Raw genomic sequence first — 19,960 nt, 5'->3', positions numbered from 1 at the left:
TTAATGTAACAGCATGCCAGAGTGTAAACAGAGATCTTTGTCTATACGTTGAAACAAGGTTGTGCCTGAAAATTGCTACTTTTATGTGACATTTTATGTGAATATGTGACAAATGATGTTAGAATTATAATTAATTATAGAAAAAACAGTTTAAACCTTGGTGGGCAATGAGCTTAGAAGGATTATCTAGAAAATGACTTCAGGAAATGGTCGTGTTATAAAGTTGTTTTACAATCTGGACCAGTACAGACTTGCTCCTGACAGTTAAACTGTCCTGGGGGCACAAACCGTTTGTCCTTGGCTTGGTTTCAAGACTCTAGGAAAGGAATGCTGAATGTACAGTGGGGCAAAAAAGTATTTAGTCAGCCACCGATTGTGCAAGTTCCCCCACTTAAAATGATGACAGAGGTCAGTAATTTGCACCAGAGGTACACTTCAACTGTGAGAGACAGAATGTGAAGAAAAAATCCATGAATTCACATGGTAGGATTTGTAAAGGATTTATTCGTAAATCAGGGTGGAAAATAATCAAAATCAAAATGATTCTACAAATCAGTGACGATGCAGCCCTACTCAGCTTCCTAAGCATTTTCCCTTTCCAGTTCACAATCAATCCCACCCCTAGGTCAAAAATATGTATAGGAATTGGCCTAATCTAATATTTTGTATGAACCTGTCCAGCTGTCCAGTGATTAAACGACAAGTAGATGGAGGCAGGACTTCACAGCAGGGGCATACTCCATAATGTGCTGTGCATTATCATATGTATATTATATATATTGCTCACTTATTGTATTTACCAACATCAAGGAGTTATGAGCAAAGAAAGGCCACCATAGTGCATGTTTAAATAGGGAAAGTTTATTGATCAAAATGTATTACGCAAATACGCATTACATTTTTTTCAGCCCCCCAATCGAGAAAACAAAACCAATTACATGTTCAAAGCAACGGAACGGTGGCCCAATATCAGAGAGAACTCCACTCTTGAGTGAGCAGTGATAATTGAGCAGTCCGTTTTATTTTGCAGATTCAAGCTGCTCTTCAAAATTTTCACCACCAGATGTCACCGGAGAGGACTGTGTTGAAAAGCTTCGAGTAATGAACCGTTTTTCAATACAAGCTTCAGTGCTTCGGAAAACTTCATTTGGCCATCACTACTTGGAATCGAAAAATGCAAAAGCCACAAAAGGTCCCCAGGGCCTTCCAAACAAACAAACAAAAAAAACCCCACTTCCTCTGAGGCAGGTTACCCATCTGCCACCCACTCCCATCTGCGCTGCACAAACACCTCCTCTTCCTGCCTTTCTCGGTTCTCCGTTCTGCTTTTCCTGCTCCCGCCTTATTCATGTTGGGTTTACCTTTCTATTATATGTATATGTACATTTCTATTATATTGCAGTTGCAATAGTGCAGTCTGAGCCACACAGTTCCAGTTTGATTTTAACCTTATCCATTTGTGGACTTTGGTTTTTGCTCGATTTTTATTTTTTCCGCCTGTTTCCTGTTTGTGTCTCACTGCTTTCTTCACCAGCCTTTTCCAGCATTACTTCTAACAAAAGGTGAGCAGTTTAAACTTTTAATCTGAATTTAATATCAGTGTCTCTGATGATGTATGAGAGTGCGATGATGGCGCACTTGGACAGTTCTTTTAAAGTTGACAAACAAACAAAGTCTCCACTGTAGTTAAATCTAGCTTTTACCAATTACGCCAAATTGCCAAGGCCAAGCCTTATATACCCAGTAAGGACCTTGAGAAATTTATCCATGCCTTTATTGCATCTAGATTAGACTACTGTAACTCCCTCTATTTTGGCCTCCAATCCCCTTCTCCGCAGACTTCGGCTTGTTAAAAATGCGGCTGCACGCCTCTTAACTGGAACTGGCAGGTTTGATTCTATCACCCCTATCCTCGCTGACCTTCATTGGCTTCCCATCAAATACCGTATTGATTTTAAATGACTATTGGTTACCTTTAAAATTATAAATAACATTGCTCCCAGCTATCTTGTTGAACTTCGCAGCTTGTACACTCCTAGTAGATGGGCCTGTTGCTCTTAGTGCAACCTAGGGCACGGTTGAAGACCAGAGGGGATCGCGCTTTTGCCATAGCTGCACCCAAACTCTGAAATAATCTTCCTATTTTGCTATTCCTGAGTCTGAATCAGTTCAATCTTTTAAATCGCGGTTGAAAACCTTTTTATTCAATTTAGCCTTCCCTAGTTAGTATTTGTATCCTGCAAATGTTCTTTTATGTAGTTTTAATGATTTTATTTTATTTTATTGCTGAATAATCTCCTAGTCGAGTTGTGTTTGTATTTTCTTTTGCATATTTTCACTGCGCTGCAGCTAATTAGTGCTCTCCGCCTGTTGGTGTATTTATTCCGTTAGTTTCCTTTCTTTAAATTATTGTATTACTGTAAAACACTTTGGTGTACCGCTGGTTTTGAATGTGCTATACAAATAAAGTTCTATTGTATTCTGTATGCATTAAAGGATTAAAGTTGATCATGATGTCTAATCTTTAAAGCAGTGCTGTCTGGTTAAATATTGCATTTTATATTTCAGTTTCATTTCTTGGTCATGGATGATTTCGTAAGAAACATACTGCTTGAATGGCACCTAAGTGATTGGGTGGAGAAATTTAAAGGTAAAGTATTGATCTGATTGACAGATATTGATTATTATTTGATCTGTTAACTGTAAAACAGCTTATAGAACTGTGCGGATTGCTTTTTCACTCATTAGCGAGAATTTCTGAAGCAAGTTGAGAATAATCTTTATCTCTTCAATTTTACTTTTAATTACAGATGAACAAATCAATGCGGAAAGTCTGTATTATCTAGATGATCGAGAAATTGATATTTTGATCCCAAAAGCTGGACCAAGAGTGATATTCAAGAATAACCTCAAGCTGTTAAAGGTAATTGATTTCTTTGACAATCATTGTTATTTTAGTGTACAGAGGTTTAATTTTTGTTAGAACTATCTTGATATTAAAAAAAATGTACTGGCAGTAACAATATGTAGCATAATTTTTTTTTAAATTCTTCACTAATATGGATTTACAATGTTTTGGTGGTGCTAGAAAGAAATAAACACAAATCAAGAAATAGTCACTTCTTTTCAATTAAGTTACAAACTATTTTGTTTCCTTGAGATTTAGTATCTATACGAGAAATACAATTTTTAATACATGTTTAAGTGCTCAGTATTTTATTTGGCTTTGCACTTTTTATCTGCAGGGTAAACAGGAGCATGAAGAAGCAGCTGGTTTGGTTCAGGTAAGGATTATAATGAATTTCAGACATTGGGCCAACTACCTGAGACAAAATAGAGTTTCATTCTGTTGCCTATAGCTGCGGGCCCATCCCCCGGGCCTCGGACCGGTACCGGTCCATGAGTCGTTTGGTACCGGGCCGCGAGAGTTGAGGCTCAGGTGTGAAATGTATAGTTTTCAGGGTTTTTATCGGTTTTCAGCATTATTTTGTTATCGTTTTTATCGTTTACTCGGTTTTCCTTGGTCTTTTCACGCGTGTTATGAATAAATTTTCTTTTTTTTCCGGTACCGGTACTAGTTTTATTTTGTTGGATTTATCCGCGACACCTTAAAGGGCGGTCCGTGAAAATATTGTCGGGCATAAGCCGGTCCGTGGCGCAAAAAAGGTTGGGGACCGCTGGCCTATAGGGTTACATACCGATTGAATATTAATTTTAGTGACCTTTGATTGACATAACCGGATGTCAGTATTGCCAACGTAAATTACAATTTTACTGAATTTATGTTTACCCTTAGCCAGCAGTTTTAAATTTCCCTCACTGTCGCCTGTTCAGGCCATCTTGACTGATGTCTCTAGCTTTACATGTCTCAGAACAGAATCACCAATTACCAGAGTTTGATCCCCTGCGGGTGTGTCGCCAAGTAGGGAAAAACAATTAGACACATGAATGGGTTGGTGGTGTACCAGGGGCTTCCTCCTCATTGTCACCTAGGGCTGCCACAAACGATTATTTTGATAGTCGACTAGTCACCGATTATTTTTGCGATTAGTCAACTAATCAGATCATGCATCCATTGGACATAAAACGTACAAGCTTATTGCACCAGCAGCATCTGCTCTTATATAACTATCATTAGCTTACAGCTTTAAGTGTTTAAGGTATGTGGTAACTAAAAATAAAGACAAGATGATAGTTTGTTAAATTTTAATGAAATTTGCAGATTGTTTCGGTGAAGTTTAATAAACTCCTTGCTATCTAAAATATAACGGGACACCGGAGTATATTCTCGAGCATCTCACACTTCTGATAATCAGCTGTCTGCTTGACTTTTATTCAGCTGTGTAAAAACTATAACTTTAATCTCAGCCAAACTGATTTACTCAGGAACAAATAAAATACTAAAAAAAGGCCAAACAATAACATTTTTAAGTTATCTAAATGACTTATATATCATGTTTAACCTGAGTAGCGAAAGACGGTGGTGGGTTTGAAAACGATTTGCCGGGAGTCCAGTGTTCTCACGGGCTCTAGTGAGCCTTGAACCCCAGCTAGCTATCGAGCTAGTGGGTAACAGACGCCTCCGAAAACGTCGGAGCGCTTTTGAAAATATGTGTTGTCTTGATAAACTGAGCAGACATTTGAGGTTTACACAGCTACATTCTTGCCTGAAAACATGTTAAACGTTTATTTTGTGACCCAGAAAGAATAATAAGAGTAATGTTAACACTAACTAGCTGCCGCCATTGTTGGAAACTGAGCTGGGTCGCGCTATGAATTCTGGGACACAGCTACTTCTTCTTCTTCGGGGTTTAACGGCAGCTGGCATCCTTGTACATGCAGTGCTGCCATCTTCTGTTTCAGTCCGTTATTACACTCTTAAATCCTACTACTCATTCCTGCGTCTTTTGGGATCTTACAAAGCTTCAAACGACGTGTCGACTATTAAATCAGTCGTCAACAATTTTAATAGTCGACGTAATCGTGACTAGTCGACTAATCGTGGCAGCCCTATTGTCACCCAGTCATCTTGTTTCCCCGACTGCTCAGGACAATCTGCCAGAGGAAGCCAATGGAGCCTACACTACCTTCGGCTGTGCCCCGGCTAAAGGGGCCTGGCTAGCTACGGGATGTTTAAGGGTGTGAAGTCGAGTCTCCAATTCTGTGTTCCTGAGTGAATGGTTGAAGATTACACCTTGAAATACGTTATAAGTTTTTAATTAAATTGGCTACCCAGATAAGCTACACAAAAACACCACTGTGTGTTGGAACAAGAAGTCATACTCTAATGCAGAAAGCAAACACCAAGTGACCCACTGGTGACAATGTTTCACTGGCAGTAATTATATTTAATTGTATTAATTCTTAACTAATGTAGATTTTAATTGTTTTGATTGTGATAGGAAGAACAAAACTCAAATCAGGAACCAATTGTTTTTTTCCAAGTAAGTTAAAAACAGTTTTTTTCCCCCTTCAGATTTAATGTCCACATGACAAATACATGTTTAAGAGCTTAATATTAAACACTGCTTTGCACTTTTTATCTGCAGCTTGAACAGGAGCATGAAGAAGCAGCTGATGTGGTTCAGGTAAGGATTATACTGAACTTCAGACATTTGGGCCAACTGCCTGATACAAAGTAAAGCTCCATTCTCTGGTTTATAGAGACTGACCACTCTCTACAGAAGCCAATAAATGACTGAATCTAAAAACTTAATTCATAGGGAGTTGCGGAATATACATTTTGCCCTAGCTAGGAGGTTTGCCAACCGTCTCTATAGCTCTTTGTGACTGGGACTTAATTATGCGAAAGAATTGCCTCATAGTATCACCAATGTTTACTAAGAAGAAGGTTATTATAATTTATTTTTCATCAGTCTGCTGGCTAATAAAAAAAATCACTGCATTTACGTTTGTTGATTGTAAAACTTGTATGTTAGTGTCCTTTAAATGTTGTTAACGAACAATGCCAATGCAAATAGTGATCTGTATAGCTGATATTCATCCTCAGGTTTTGCCATCCACAAGTTCCAAAGGTAAGATATATACTATCTATTACATCTGATATTCATCTTTCAAAGCAGAAATATTTTTATTTTGACTAAATGATTCCATTGAGCTTAAGTTTGGATATCGAGAGAAACCCAGCCAACAAACGGATATTTTTTTGTGGCTTAGGAAAGCGAAAGTTGGATCTTCAGGCTGAGTCCCTCAAATGTTTCCCAGCAGCTAAAAGACGTTGTGACTCAGGTATTTTTCTTTGTTTCTAAACAACATATCCAATGAAATTTTTCTTGTATAGCAGGAAAAAACTTTATCATCAGTTTGCTGGTATCTGAGGTACTATATTAAATTTTTCTTATTTCAAATCAAACATTGAACAATCAACTTGTGCCATAAGTACTTGGTAAGTGGTCCATAAGAACCTGATACATTACCCTTTTTGGATATCAGTGTATCACATTGTGTGTTTATAATGGTTCATAATTCCTGCTAAACACTTCTTTACTTTCACTTTGACAGACACCAGAATATTGTCTGAAGTGAAAGGCATAATGAAACAAATCAAGGACCAAATAAACGACAAAGAAGAACTTGGTGCTTTTATAAAGTGGGTATATAAACATTTAAGTAAGACCTTTTACTTAAGGTATAATGAAGCTTTATTTATATGAGATCCAGATGTCTTTTGTAAGACCATTCTGGTGAACGGAAATCATATACACAAGGTGTTCACAAAGAGATGGCTTTCTAATTTTGCGATACATTTCATTGTTGAATAAATTAACTCACATTTAAACTCTTGTTCCATAGGAATAAAATCAGTGATTTAGAGATTAACAAGAGAGAGCTTGTTGGTGTCTTTGGAAGAACTGGGGCTGGAAAGAGCTCGTTAATCAATGCCATCATTGATGAGAAGAATCTTTTGCCCACTGGAAGTATCAGCGCATGCACCTCAGTCGTGATTAAAGTGGAGGCTAACACACGTAGCTTAAAGTATGAAGCGGAAATTGAGTTCATTAAAGAAGAGGTACAATAAAATGAATGTTTATTTTTCACAGTATATGTATATATAAGTATGTATATAATAATTATATAATACATAATTATAATAATTATAATTTCTAGTTAGTCTGCATGACATTTAAGAAAACCCAAAGATTGTTTTTGTTTTTATCTTGTTTTAGGAGTGGCATGATGAATTATGGTCACTGAAAACTTACAAGAAAGGTGATGATGACTATCGGGACATGGTTAAAAAGCTGTCAGCCCTGTATGGAGATGAATGGAAAGACAAATCCCCTGAAAACCTTATAGAACCAAAGTATTTCAAAAATATTCCAGAATTTCTAGCGTCCAAGAGGAAATCTTTGAATTGTGACACAGTAAGGTCAAATGCTATTCTATTACTTACTATTACTTAGAATGTTTCTTGTTTTACTGAGTGAAATTTGTTTGCAAAGTCTGAAATTGATATAATTTATAGACGGCCTACTCTATGCAAATTGGGCTTTAACTGTTATTAAAAAAAATGAAGAAAGAAAAAAAATAGAAGCAGAGTAGAATATAATGCATCTTTGATAAGTGCTACAGACCAAAATCACAAAACAAATCTTTTCTTGCCTTATCAAACCTCAGTGCTGCTTTTGACCAGTTTGAAAACTAGATGTGATCAAAGGACCAAAGACAGAAACAAAAATGTGAATGTTTATTTACAATGTTTTCCAGCTGCCTCCTGCAGCTCAGCACACTGAGCTCCCTTGTCAGGTCCTGCCATCCTACTTAAATAGGGAAGACTGATTCTTATATAGACCTTTTCTACTTTATCTGAGCACTCAGAGAGTGGAAAAACAAAAACCTCATTGAAGAAAAGCATTTCAGACATATTCCAGAAATTTTAAACTCCATGAAGAAATCTTTGGAATGTGACACAGTAAGCTCAGAAACTCTAAATAATGCATTCTTTGAGAAAGTATTTATGTTTTCAGTTTGCGAGGACTGACATAATTTACTGTCGGCCTACTCTATAGAAATTGGACTAATTTAACTGCAAGTTTAGTGGATTTGTAACTGAGAACATTTTTATTTATCACACCTCCAAATCCATAAAATGACAACCAAATGTACCAGGGGAGGTTCTAATTCTTTTTGTTTTTTAACAGAATGAGTGATAGTCGCTGTGCAACTCAGCAAGTTCATCAAGGAATAGCTTTAAAAAAGGAGAAAAAAACAAACAAATTTGAGTTCCACTGAAATGGATTTAGAGGATTTGAAACAAACAAAAAGTCATGTTATGGATAGATGGTATGAGAAAAGCTTTCAAAAAGTTTTTCATCCTAAAGATGTCAGTATTAGCTCCTGAGGTCAAGAGTGTACATATGGTTGTACATACTTACATTAGCCTGTGCTGTATTTGGGGTTTTCTGCTCCTAATTTACTGTAATTGTAAGTTTTAGAAATTCAGTTAGGTATAAGTACGTATTCAGGTATAGTATCACTAAAAGCTACAATACTCACTACACGTTATCGTTGCTCTTCAGTCATATTTTACGTTGCACTACTTCTTTAATCCAATTTGAAGACACGTTCAGTGATTGTACAGGTTACGTGTCTTGCATTATCGTATTTATTTCATTTATTGCAGGCTCAAGAGCTATCTCAAAAACTTCGTATATACACAAAGGGTGGACCAAAGCAGGAAGATGGATATAAAGCACAGCAGTGGTTTTGGCCACTAGTGAAAAGTGTGACTGTCAGGGTGCCTCACAATGAGCTCCTGCAGCATGTCACACTTGTGGACCTTCCTGGAAATGGTGATCGTAACAAGAGCAGGAACGAAATGTGGAAACAGGTATTTTATTCACATCCACTGCATCTTGTTTTGTCCTGTGTTGTCTGAACATTGTTTTGTGTAATTATTTAAAATTGACATTCTATGATTCTCTTTCAGATTGTTGTAGATTGTTCTACTGTGTGGATTGTGGCTGAAATTACTCGAGCAGCATCAGAAGTTGAAGCCTGGGAGATCCTAAAAAGTGCACATGGCCTCATTGGAAATGGTGGTCAATGTCAGCAAATCCACTTTATCTGCACCAAGTCTGATCCTGCAGATGATCGGTAAGTGAATTACCAAACCACACAGTGCTGAATGTGTTGGCAAAAGTACTCAATAACTGATATCAAAAATCATATTAAAGACACATACTATTATCAAGACTAAGATAGTACCAGTTTACTAGAGAATGCATTTCTTGAAGAAAATTCAGTGTGAACGCTGACAGCTGAATTGTTTGAGTTGAATTTTTATAATTACTTAGTCTTGTACACCAGTGTGTACACTGAATACACCAACTCATTCACATGAGAGCAGAAGTTCACACCGAAGAAGTAGTTTCAGAGTTTGAAAGTAGCTGAACAGAATAAGCTGATTAAATGACAAAAGAAAATTTAGACTTTGTGAACTTCAGCTTTCAGCAATTCTGCACTTTGACTTTCAGATGAATGGTTCGGTGTATTTCAGCTCAATGGATATTTTCCCAACCAAAGGTTCAGAAGTTATGACATTTCATCTCAAACAATTCAGCTATCCACATTCACACTTGAGTTTTCTTTAGGAAATGTGTTCTCTAGTTATTCCTTTGTTGTTATTTCAAGGGCAGGGATTTTTTTTTAATTTTTTGAAAAGACTTAAGGTGTTCCAATTGCATGTTAAAGAATAAATTGTGCCATGGATGTTAATGTCAGTGGCCATTTTGCTTATTTGTATTTTCATTGGATCATTGTAAAGCAGCAGCCATTTTTGTTTATTATTAATCTATGTCTTTAGCCGCTAACTAGTCTCACACCGTTTGTCGCTTGTCTGTGAGCTGCGTGCTTCCATTCAGATTTTTAAAATTTTAAACACTTTCTGAAATATTCCTCTTTTCTGCTGATAGGGTCACATTGACTTTGAATCACTTTCCTTCTTTTAGGCCATATTTCTCCCACACCGTTTGACTTAGACCCTACTGTTACACCAAATTGACCAGAGCAACTGTCTGCAAAACTAAGATATTTATTTCACTTCATTTCTACAGTTTTTCTGTCTCTCAAATCCCTCCCCATTCATGTGTATTGGAGAGTTAGCATGAGGCTAGTGTGAGGCACACAAATCCTCAGGTGAATTTTTTTTCTTTAACATCTAGATACATGTTCAATCATCCAAGTAAGTTAATCCCCAAAAGTTGATTCTGTTCAACTGGACAGTGTTTTCAGTGGGAGAAATGTTTCGTCGTGACGAAAGCTTACTGCAGGTTTCCCCAGCCTTAAAAACAGTACCTGGAAATTCACTCCCTGTTTAATTCCACCAACCACTTTTGGAGCAAAGATTTTACAGAACATTTTTTAACTCGCACTTGTGACCTTAAATTTAAGCTCTACACAAACAAAAATCCACACATGTGTAGAACAACTTCTTGGGATCCCCACAGTTTTTAAAACACATTGATATCACGTTCACTTCCCAGTTTATAAGCCATAAGGCAACAATTCACTCTATTACAGCATCCCTCATTTGAATATAATTTGGGTACTGGTTTGTCTGTGTCTCACCATAGTCTGGGCCCCACCTATGAGGTAATACTCACCACAAGGCTCATCTACAGTTTGTTAGCTTGTCATGTGTCTCACTGAGAGGTTTAGTGGGTAAACTGCTACTCTTTCTGTGGGGGGCCATTGCGTATTGGCTGTAATGCATTCAGTGTGAATGCAGCAACACACGCTGCAGGCTGTATTGCATTCAGTGTGAATGCAGCAACAGCCAATGAAATAAAAAAAAAGATTGCTTACACAGAACCGTCAGAGAACAGGTTCAAGGCCTGGTAGGGACAAAGCTTGTGTTACATTATCAAAGGATAAACACCAGTTTGTACTTAGATAATGTAGGTAACATTAATTTTTCACATTACTTTATGATTTTATTTGATTGTCTTGTTTATTTGTAAATTACATTATATAGTGTTACCACCCTTGGGGCTGTGTTTCTGCATTAATTACCTATACTTTCATGAAGTACATTTGAGATGATATCCTGCTCGCTAAACACTGTTCATAGTGTTGAACTCTGCTTGTTAACCCCTAACTATGGTTGAACTTAGCTTGAGTAGATTTTTGAGGTGTTACTGCTCGTGAGGTTAGCCTTAGTTAGCTTTAGCTTTTAGGTTTAGTTAATTTTGTGCTGGTTATATGCCTAGTGGTTTGCAGTACGTGGCCCTGTCGGTTTTCTGTTTGAATTTTGCAATAAAACCTTTATTTCACTCCCTGTCCCTTAGCAGAGGGGGTTGTAACAATACCATGATAATCCTGTGTTGTTTATTAGGTGAATGCAAAGACAGTGTTTTGCACCAGGAAGCATCTCTGTATAGACAGTATAATTTAGAAGGGCAGTAAAGAAAGTCTGCATGCAAGTATCCTTGGGCAAGATGCTGACCCCTGATTTGCTCTTGATTGATTGATAATATGTCAAGAGTTTTATTCTAAATGACACTTCTTCAGCTGAGAGTCAGAGAGTGGATACACACACACGCTGCAGGTTTTACTTGCAAGGGCGGTCACAGAGCGCTCACACAAGAGTGGGGGCCCTGTGATCAGCGCTTTGTTCAGTGGAATATTGGTGTGTGTGTGTGTGTGTGTGTGTGTGTGTGTGTGTGGTGGAATGTGGGAAGCAGCTCTTTTTCCTGGTAAGAGGTCAGAACTGCTTGTTGAGCTTCTTACTATCGCTGTGGGAAGATTCAGATAAAAATATCAGAACAAGTTTTTATAAAGAACAATCAGTTCTAAGTAATAAAAAGGCCATCATGCAGTATTCTATCACATGTAAACTTATATCATTAAAAGCTTATACTGACTACTAAGTACAATTTTTCATTGACATAATACTTTATTCATCCCGAGGGAAATTGGGTTGCTGCCAGCCTTGCCAGCACCATCTTACCCTTCCGACCATACATACATTACGTCACATGGGGAAGACAGGTCAGAGAGGAATAACAATGGAAGGGGTTAGGGAGGAAAAAAAAGAACTCCCCAGACTGAGCTCCAACAGGGAGATCAGTTTGACACAGAAAAAAAAAACACCTCAGCACATAGCACATGAATCATCACATCTCACAACATAGAAGACACTTCCAAGGCGTTTGGAGGGGGTGGGGGGTGAATGTAGGTCTGTGTCAGTGTACATGCGTGTGTGTGTGTGTGTGTTCCGTGTTCAGCTGATCTTCTTCTCCAAGATCTTATCCATATTGCGTTCAATAAACACAGTCTGTGTACTCACAGCCCTGCCCATCGTCTATCATGTCAGCCAGCCTTGTGGGATTTTGAACAGCTGTAGCCACTTCTTGTTCTTCAATAAGCCAGGTCCGAGCCAGCTCCAGTCAGCCAGAATTCTGTTATCGTGGTTCCGAATTGATAGATGTCATTCAATGTCCTCCATCAAGAGTGTCGCCAGACACACGGCGCAACCGACCATCTGATGTATTTATCTTAGTGTGAATGTTAGATATAAAACACTTGAATATAGAAAAAAGTGTTTGAATGAAATTTTTATTTAAAGAATTGAAAATAGCAGGTCTGTGCTCTATTTCTGTCAGTTAGCGTTTCTAATGTTCATAAGATATGAACACAACACTGTCAGAAACCCACCCAGCTTATTTACCATTACAACATGACAGCAACACACGAATAACTGAAACCTCCCGTTCATTCATCATTTAGCTCGTTACTTCAGCACAACTGACACAACTGTTTAACCAAATGATGGACGCTAGCTGTCATAAATCAGATAACCCTTCAAAACACAGCTGCATATTCGTTCTGTAGGTTTACTCTTATTTCAGATAACCTTTTTCTTACCTGTGGTTAATGATCACAGAGCTCTGAGATCTGATTTCTTCTCTGGAAGTGGCGACTCAGACTTGAAACAGCGCCGGAAAACCATAGTGGACAAAAGTATATTACATCTGTAGTGATTTAGCACTACGATACAAAACGAATGCGAAACAGTTTAGATCTGTTTGTCTAAGGTTGTGGGTTCAAGTACAGCATGGGACATGTTTCTCATTTTCCACTTTCAGCATGTTTGTCAAAAAGGTGCCGTGGTATACACATAGCTAAACATAACTTTATAGAAAATCACAAAGCGTTGTCCTTTTATACTTCAGAACAGGGTCTCAAACTCATGGCCCGGGGGCCACTTGCGGCCCACGTCACCCCCCCTTGCAGCCTGTATATTGACGTGAAGAAATATATTGCAATTTGGCCCTTTAAGTTTGTTGTTGAATGCAATGTTAAAATAAGTTATTTAAAAAATATTTAATATGAAGGAATATAAGCAGAGAGTACATTTATCTGACCTGCTGAAACCACATTCATCTTCTCGGGCTTTAAGGTCATTAGATCAGAGACTGCTGGTGGTACCGCGCACTCGTTTTAAAACTCGTGGTGATCGGGCCTTTCAGACTGTGGCACCACGGTTGTGGAATTCTCTCCCACTGTCTCTTCGCTGCACGGACTCCATTGATTCTTTTAAGAAACAGCTGAAGACATTTTTATTTAGAAAAGCATTTGATTAATTTCTTCTTATGCTGTTTTTATAGTTTTTATAGTTTTATTGTTTTACATTGTTTTATTTACTGTTATATTGTTTTTATATTTCCATTTCCTGTGTTGTAAAGCACTTTGTGATTTTTATCTGTGAAAAGTGCTATATAAATAAATTTTACTTACTTACTTACAAACATTTTGAGGAATTGTGTTAGTTCAGTGAGGGAGTTATTTGTAAATAAAACTATTTTCACTAGCAGTCAGAACTATTACTTTAACTACTGTGGTTTGCAGAATCTGTATAAGCATGTGGCCATTTACCATTGAATGAAACCATAAACAATAAAAAAAAAAGGTTAGGAATAATAGAAAGCACGATCCTTCAGAAAATAAAAAGAAGCACATTGTGCGCTGTCTATCTTGCGTGCTGCACAATATCGTTTATTACTTAGTATCTACTGATATCTACTGCTAGCTAGTTTATTGTGATGGTGCCGTTTTTTTTATTATGTTGCTCTTTGTTGTTTGCTTTCTCTTCTGTTTTTTTTCTCCATACAGGTGACCCAGGTGTTTTTTTTTTTTTTTTTTTTTTTTTTTTTTGTTGTTTGTTTTTGTTTTTCTTTCTTCCCCCCTTCTCACCGTCTCTTCTCCCCTTTGGTTTTCTTTCTTTCTCTCCCTCTCTTTCTTTCATTCTTTCTCCCTGTCCTGTCGCCCAGTCATGTCTGTCCCATTTGTAGGAACTGAAAGTAAAATAAATTCATAATTATAATAAAGGTCAATCAAATGGACCAATATGGCAAGGCCATGATGATCCACTTGGTAAAATAAATCCGCTTGGCATCTTTCTTGGCCTGAAGACAACAATTCTGATGGCTAAAGATCCAAACGGGACACAAAAAAAAAGAAAAAAGAAAATAAAAAGAAGGCAGAAAAGCGGGGCCTGAAGTGGTCAGTCCTGCTGATCTTATTGACACATCTTTTTGAAGTGGTAAAGGTATCTTGCACTCCACATGCAAATCCTTTGAAAGACAAACACTCAGCTATTTTCTTGATGTGTTGCTGTATGATTAAGCTATATGTTGAGTCCAGTTTTCTTTTCTATCCATTTAAGAGTTGCACACAACCAGGAAGCCAAGGAAGAAGTGATGAACGAATTCCAGGAACTGAGTGTGAGTTTTAAAGATGTTCAAACAGTTTTCTGTAATGGCGAGGCAAAGCTTTATTAAAATTAAAACACATTATTTCAGGAGCAGTTCAGCGATAAAGGTTTCAAAGTGTTCACAGTGAGTGCTGATGAGTTCCTGAAAAGAAAACGTGTAAAAGAAGATGACAATGGTAGGTTGTAAGCATGTCAGAATATTTTGTGATTAAAAGAAATCTTATTCAATGCATATCTTGTTTTATTTTCCCTCTATGTAAACCAGGAAGAAGTTACTAGATTAAATTACTTTTATTTACAGAAATACCCAAACTTCAAGACTTCCTGCAAAATCTCAACGACTGCCACTCTGAGACAATAAACTATGTGAATGGAGCTTATGGGATTCTGTCTTTGATTGAAGGTGCCAGGTGCAGCAAAGCGGTGAGATCAAGTTATCTGTGTGGAACAATATATTAATGACAAATTGATAACTTCAAATGTTTCCATAACTCTGACACCTAACAAGATTTTAGTTATCAAGATTTTTTGACAGGAACTGACTGAAAAAAATTTCAAAATGATGAATGAAAATAGAGAGTTGTATTTATGTTATTACTGCTTTAATAAAGAATAAATATACTGTTTTAATTTCAGGGTGTTGGAAAAGCAGATGATGTATGTAAAGTTCTCGAGAAAAACTTGAGAGAAGAACTTGATCAAGTCAAAAGAGCAGTTGATGAAGCGATCAAGGATTTTGAACAATGTCTTACAGAAGGCGTTAAAAATTCCAAAACCTCTGAAGAAAAACTGAAATTTTTTTTGGACCGTGATGTATGTATCTGAATTATAATTATTATAATTAACATCATAGCAACAGATTTTGACCTTTATATGAGCATGTGTTTTTAAAATGGTTTTCCAATTTGTTTCAGCAAGAGCCTAGTTTTTTCAAGACACTACAGGCTGTGGTTTGGAAATACGGCATCCACCAAACAAAAAAAGGGGAACACATAAATCTCAACACAATGTTAGCTTCATGCTTGACTGACAGCATTGATGAAAAATTCAGAAAGACCTTCCCGTAAGAATAAACACATTTTAAACTGTACACTATACTTGAAATAATTAAAACAAACTTGTCAATACTGCCATCATGAAACATTTTTTTTCAGAAATGATGTTAAAGGCGGATCTTTCAATGGAGTCATCAGTAGATTTTCACTTGACACAAAATCACTGATTCAAAAATACCAAGATGTCAAACTGCAGCTGATATTTCTCCAGACAGAGGTACGACATGAAACTATCCAGTTTGTCAGTCCATTATAGCAGAATTTACCTATTCACTCTACAAATACTAATTCTGTTTATTAACTCATCCATGTTTCATGTTTTTAAGGAGGATAAAATTAAGGCAAAACTCAACAAAATAATCCTAAAGGGGAAGAAAATCATCTACAACAGTCTAACAGAGACAATTGAGAAAAACATGAAAAAGTGCTATAAAGGTAAGAAGATTGTCAGCTTGTCACTGTAATAAATCACAATTGTACATAAAAAAATGTTTTGACAAAGTTTATTCTTTTCTTGTAGACGCACAAAAAATTTCTGGAACTGATGCACTGAAAAAAATGAGGAAGACTATTGAGACACATGTATCCTTAAATAGGAACATGTATGAGGACGCAAAAAAGACCATGATGAAGAAGATGAATATATTGATGGTTTGTCAAATTATAACATACAATGAGACCAAGTAGTGTTTTTTCTGTATTTGAGTGCTTTGGCTCAGTCTGAACATTCTCTAAACCAGGGCTAGGCAACTCCAGGCCTCAAGGGCCAGTGTCCAGCAGGTTTTAGATATCACTCTGGGTCAACACAGCTGAATCAAATGATTAGTTTGTTACCAGGCCTCTGGAGAACTTCAGGACATGTTGAGGAGGTAATGTAGCGATTTAAATCAGCTGTGTTGGATCAAGGACACATCTAAAACCTACATGACACCAGCCCTTGAAGCCTGGAAGTTGCCCACCCCTGCTCTCTAAACATTAGTGAGGCTGCTGTTAATATTTTTATTTTTCAGCATTACAAAGATTTAGTCTGATACGATGGGTTGAACTGAAGAGTTTGAAGTATAAACTGGCCACAAGCACTCTAAACAAACATCTACCCATTAATTTAGATGTTTCAGGTGTTTCTAAACGTCAATATTTGACTTTGGAAAAAGTAATAAAAGCTCTGATGTTTAATTAGACGATCATCTGTAAGGAACTGGAGGAAACCATGGACCACTCCATTAAACACTCACTCAAGGCATCAACTTTGAGTGAGAGTCTCCCAGGTAAAGAAAATATAGGCTATAAAGGTGAATCATGTATGTTGAACAATGCCAAAGCATGTTTTATTTATTTTTTGTTTTTCAGATGTTTCAGGGGATCTTGAAACTGTGCAGCAACATTACAATGAAGTTAAGCGCAGTCAAGAGGGAGAAATGACATCACAGTAACCAGGTAAATATTTAAATGTTATTTCATGTCACAGAATTATTATTATTAACCATTTTGTGTTAAATTACTTTAATAGTTCCTGTGAATTCTCAAAGAGAGGGGGTGAAATCTGATGACAATCCTAAGCACCTAAATATACATTAACTTTTGTCATAATTTAAAGATCCGAAATAGCCATTTTAAATTACATATGGCCATTTAAGCTGTCCGCTTGTATTTTCATCATCTCAGCTAAAAAAAAAAAAAACCCAGCTGGTTCTTATCTAACATTGGTGCCAGGTAATGTTATGCACCGGTGCCCTAAACATCCCCATTTCTCTCTGATAAAATGTTTGATTATATTCTTACGTTGGATGAGAGTTTTTTTCACTAAGTGTTAAAGTGTGACACCATAATGTTAGATTTACTTTAAAAGAAGTTTACTAGCAGCTGCTAAACAACTGCTAACAGTTGTGAAAACAGCAGCACTACCAACATAAACGTTCAGGACATGCTCAAAAACTTCCCTGAATATTGTCCACAGTCTTTGGACAGAAGTGACTTATTGACTCATATCAGACTGACAGCTGAGGTAAACATGCTGAATTAATTATTTCTGTGCACAGACAAAGTATTTGAATAATATCACCACTTATAATTTGTGTTATTTTACCCTTTTTACATCCGAGTCACCTCAAACATGTTAAAATAAAGTGTTTCCAAAAATGATTTTCTACACAAACAGTAACAGAAACAACAGATATTAAGATTTTCTATTCTAGGCTGAGGAGCTTTCAAGACATCTTAAAGCTAGCTGTAAGCACTGGCAATTTTACTGTTTGCCTGAGCAGCTGAGTGTTAAAAATCTTTGTGCTTATTATTACTGGATGTTTCAGATTTGCTCCACACAGTAACAGCAGAAACCTGATGACCCACTCAGCATCTCTGAGGGAACACTGACCAAAAGCATGAGGTCTCTGGATATCACCACAGACATTTCTGTTGTGTTGCTTGCTGTCTTTGAATGTTGTGTTTGACTTTTAATGAATTTGGTGAAATGAGATTTTTCAGTCTTCACTGAGAAAAGCTCCTGGGTTTGAATCCAGTTTGAGGCCTTTCTGTGTGGACTTTGCTTTTTCTTCCTGTGTCTGTGTGGGTGCTCTCTGTGTACTCCAACTTCTTCCCACAGGCCAAAAACATGCGTGGGGGTTAGGTTAATTGGTGTTATTAGTTTTGTATTTTGTCATTCATTTTTATTTTTCATTTCTGTTTAGTTTCAAGACTTAAAATTTCAATTTATTTTTCATTGTTTGAAAATGTTTAATTTTAGTTGGTTTTTATTACTGTTACGTTCTGATTTTATCTACTGTTTTTTTTTCTTTTAATCAATTTTAAATCATGCTTTTTTTTATTGTTTTTTAATGTCTCTGTAAAGCACTTAGATTCACCTTGTTGTTGAATTGTGCTATATAAATAAACTTGCCTTGCCTTACTGTTAATTTTTTTTTTTTAATTATTGTTGTATTTAGTGGAAATATCAGAGACAAAATTTAGGAAAACCAGTGGAAACAATAGAAATGTTTCACTTTTTGAAAACAGTTGACCCACTTGTCTTGTTACATGTCCAGTGTCTCAAACACATCCATCAATACCATGTCAGGCACATTGTAATAACATTTTTACCAAACTAACAAATACTGAAACTAAAACTATTTCCTCTGATTTGTATTTCAAATGAGGTCATTTAATCATTTCTGTTGCTTGTTGTTTTTATTTTGTTTAACTAAAATATTCATATCTAGTCTTAGTTTTTACTTTAGTTTTATTTGAGTGGAATAACCTTAGCAACCTGTTTAGGGTGTACTCTGCCTCTCGCCTGACAACTGGGAAAGGCTCCAGCAACCCCGAATTGGATAAGCAGAAGAAAATGGCTAGATGAAGATTTTTAAGCATGAATTCCTCCCAGAGTTTTTAAGGTTTTAATTGTGAGGGTCTAAACCAAAAGGGCAGCACTTTGTGCAAAGATGTTTTGATATATCTATTTTCTCCATTTTGTTGTATTTGTTCATTATTTGTAGACCCTAGTTATACAGAAAATTATACAGCGGTAGAACTACAATGTTACAGATTGTTAATTTTAGTGCTTTAAACCACAGGGATACTGTGATATTCAGATTCTTCCCAGTTTTCTATATAGCACATGTCTTATGTATACCATTTTACTTACATTTCTAACCTAAATATTAATTTACTGTAATACAATGGTTTCTTTGGTTGTCATAAGTAATAAAGCAGCAGCAAAAATATGTCTCACTTTCTACTTTAGTTATTATATCATATTGTTTTCTGTTGTTTCTATTCTGTATTGATTCTATAGTTGTAAGATGGAAACATGGTTTTTCAAACCTTGTTCTTGTGTTTTTTTTCTGACCCTACAACTAAGCTACCTGCCAAAAAGTACTTTGCAGTCCCACGGTAGCTTGTAACAAAGAGCAAAATTATCTATGAACTGTAAAGACTGAACCACAAACCATTTATCAACCAGAAGTCAAATGATTGTGGATCCTGCTTCATCAGAAAGGTTTCTTGTCTAAGTGGCCTTACAGGTCAAATACAATCCTCCAGTCACATTTCTTATCAGCATCTCTCTTCTATGATTCTATAATAATGAACTTTTATGGCCAAAGTTACCTTTTATAACCTTTACATTTACTGTTTCACAAAGGGTTAAAAGACCAATGTCTACAATTAAGAC

The 19,960-nt window shown here is 36.6% G+C and overlaps 1 protein-coding gene across 2 annotated transcripts; it reads left to right on the top strand.

The window, feature by feature from the left end:
• Positions 1-1,429: 1,429 nt before the first annotated feature.
• LOC146671616 (nuclear GTPase SLIP-GC-like) lies at positions 1,430-19,529 on the top strand. Of its 2 annotated transcripts, XM_085403887.1 has the most exons (24): positions 1,430-1,562; positions 2,569-2,650; positions 2,811-2,923; positions 3,246-3,284; positions 5,403-5,444; positions 5,550-5,588; positions 6,011-6,035; positions 6,178-6,249; positions 6,523-6,610; positions 6,814-7,030; positions 7,188-7,385; positions 8,645-8,851; positions 8,951-9,117; positions 14,690-14,747; positions 14,826-14,913; positions 15,039-15,160; positions 15,374-15,550; positions 15,652-15,800; positions 15,892-16,009; positions 16,119-16,227; positions 16,313-16,443; positions 16,973-17,060; positions 17,143-17,229; positions 18,102-19,528. In XM_085403887.1, exons 2-23 carry the CDS (start codon positions 2,584-2,586, stop codon positions 17,223-17,225), a joined length of 2,397 nt encoding a protein of 798 aa, XP_085260013.1. In that variant the 5' UTR covers positions 1,430-1,562; positions 2,569-2,583; the 3' UTR covers positions 17,226-17,229; positions 18,102-19,528. The 2 variants fall into 2 exon arrangements, with proteins under 2 accessions (XP_085260013.1, XP_085260014.1); XM_085403888.1 differs by lacking the exon at positions 5,403-5,444 and having other exon boundaries at positions 18,102-19,529.
• The last annotated feature ends 431 nt before the right edge of the window (positions 19,530-19,960 follow it).

This window comes from Rhamphochromis longiceps, linkage group LG4 (genome assembly GCF_057381845.1).
Source record: "Rhamphochromis longiceps isolate RC_006_pf linkage group LG4, R_longiceps_female_GT1.1, whole genome shotgun sequence".
NCBI classification, from domain to species: domain Eukaryota; kingdom Metazoa; phylum Chordata; class Actinopteri; order Cichliformes; family Cichlidae; genus Rhamphochromis; species Rhamphochromis longiceps.
The sequence above is the reverse complement of the archived record's forward strand: the minus strand, read 5'-3'. Positions and strand labels throughout refer to the sequence as shown.

Bases quoted from the DNA above. Each gene is read 5' to 3' on its own strand.
- LOC146671616 (XM_085403887.1), top strand. From the start codon at position 2,584: ATGGATGATTTCGTAAGAAACATACTGCTTGAATGGCACCTAAGTGAT. The intron at 5,445-5,549 runs GTAAGTTAAAAA...TTTTATCTGCAG, and splicing joins AACCAATTGTTTTTTTCCAA to CTTGAACAGGAGCATGAAGA. The intron at 7,386-8,644 runs GTAAGGTCAAAT...CATTTATTGCAG, and splicing joins AATCTTTGAATTGTGACACA to GCTCAAGAGCTATCTCAAAA.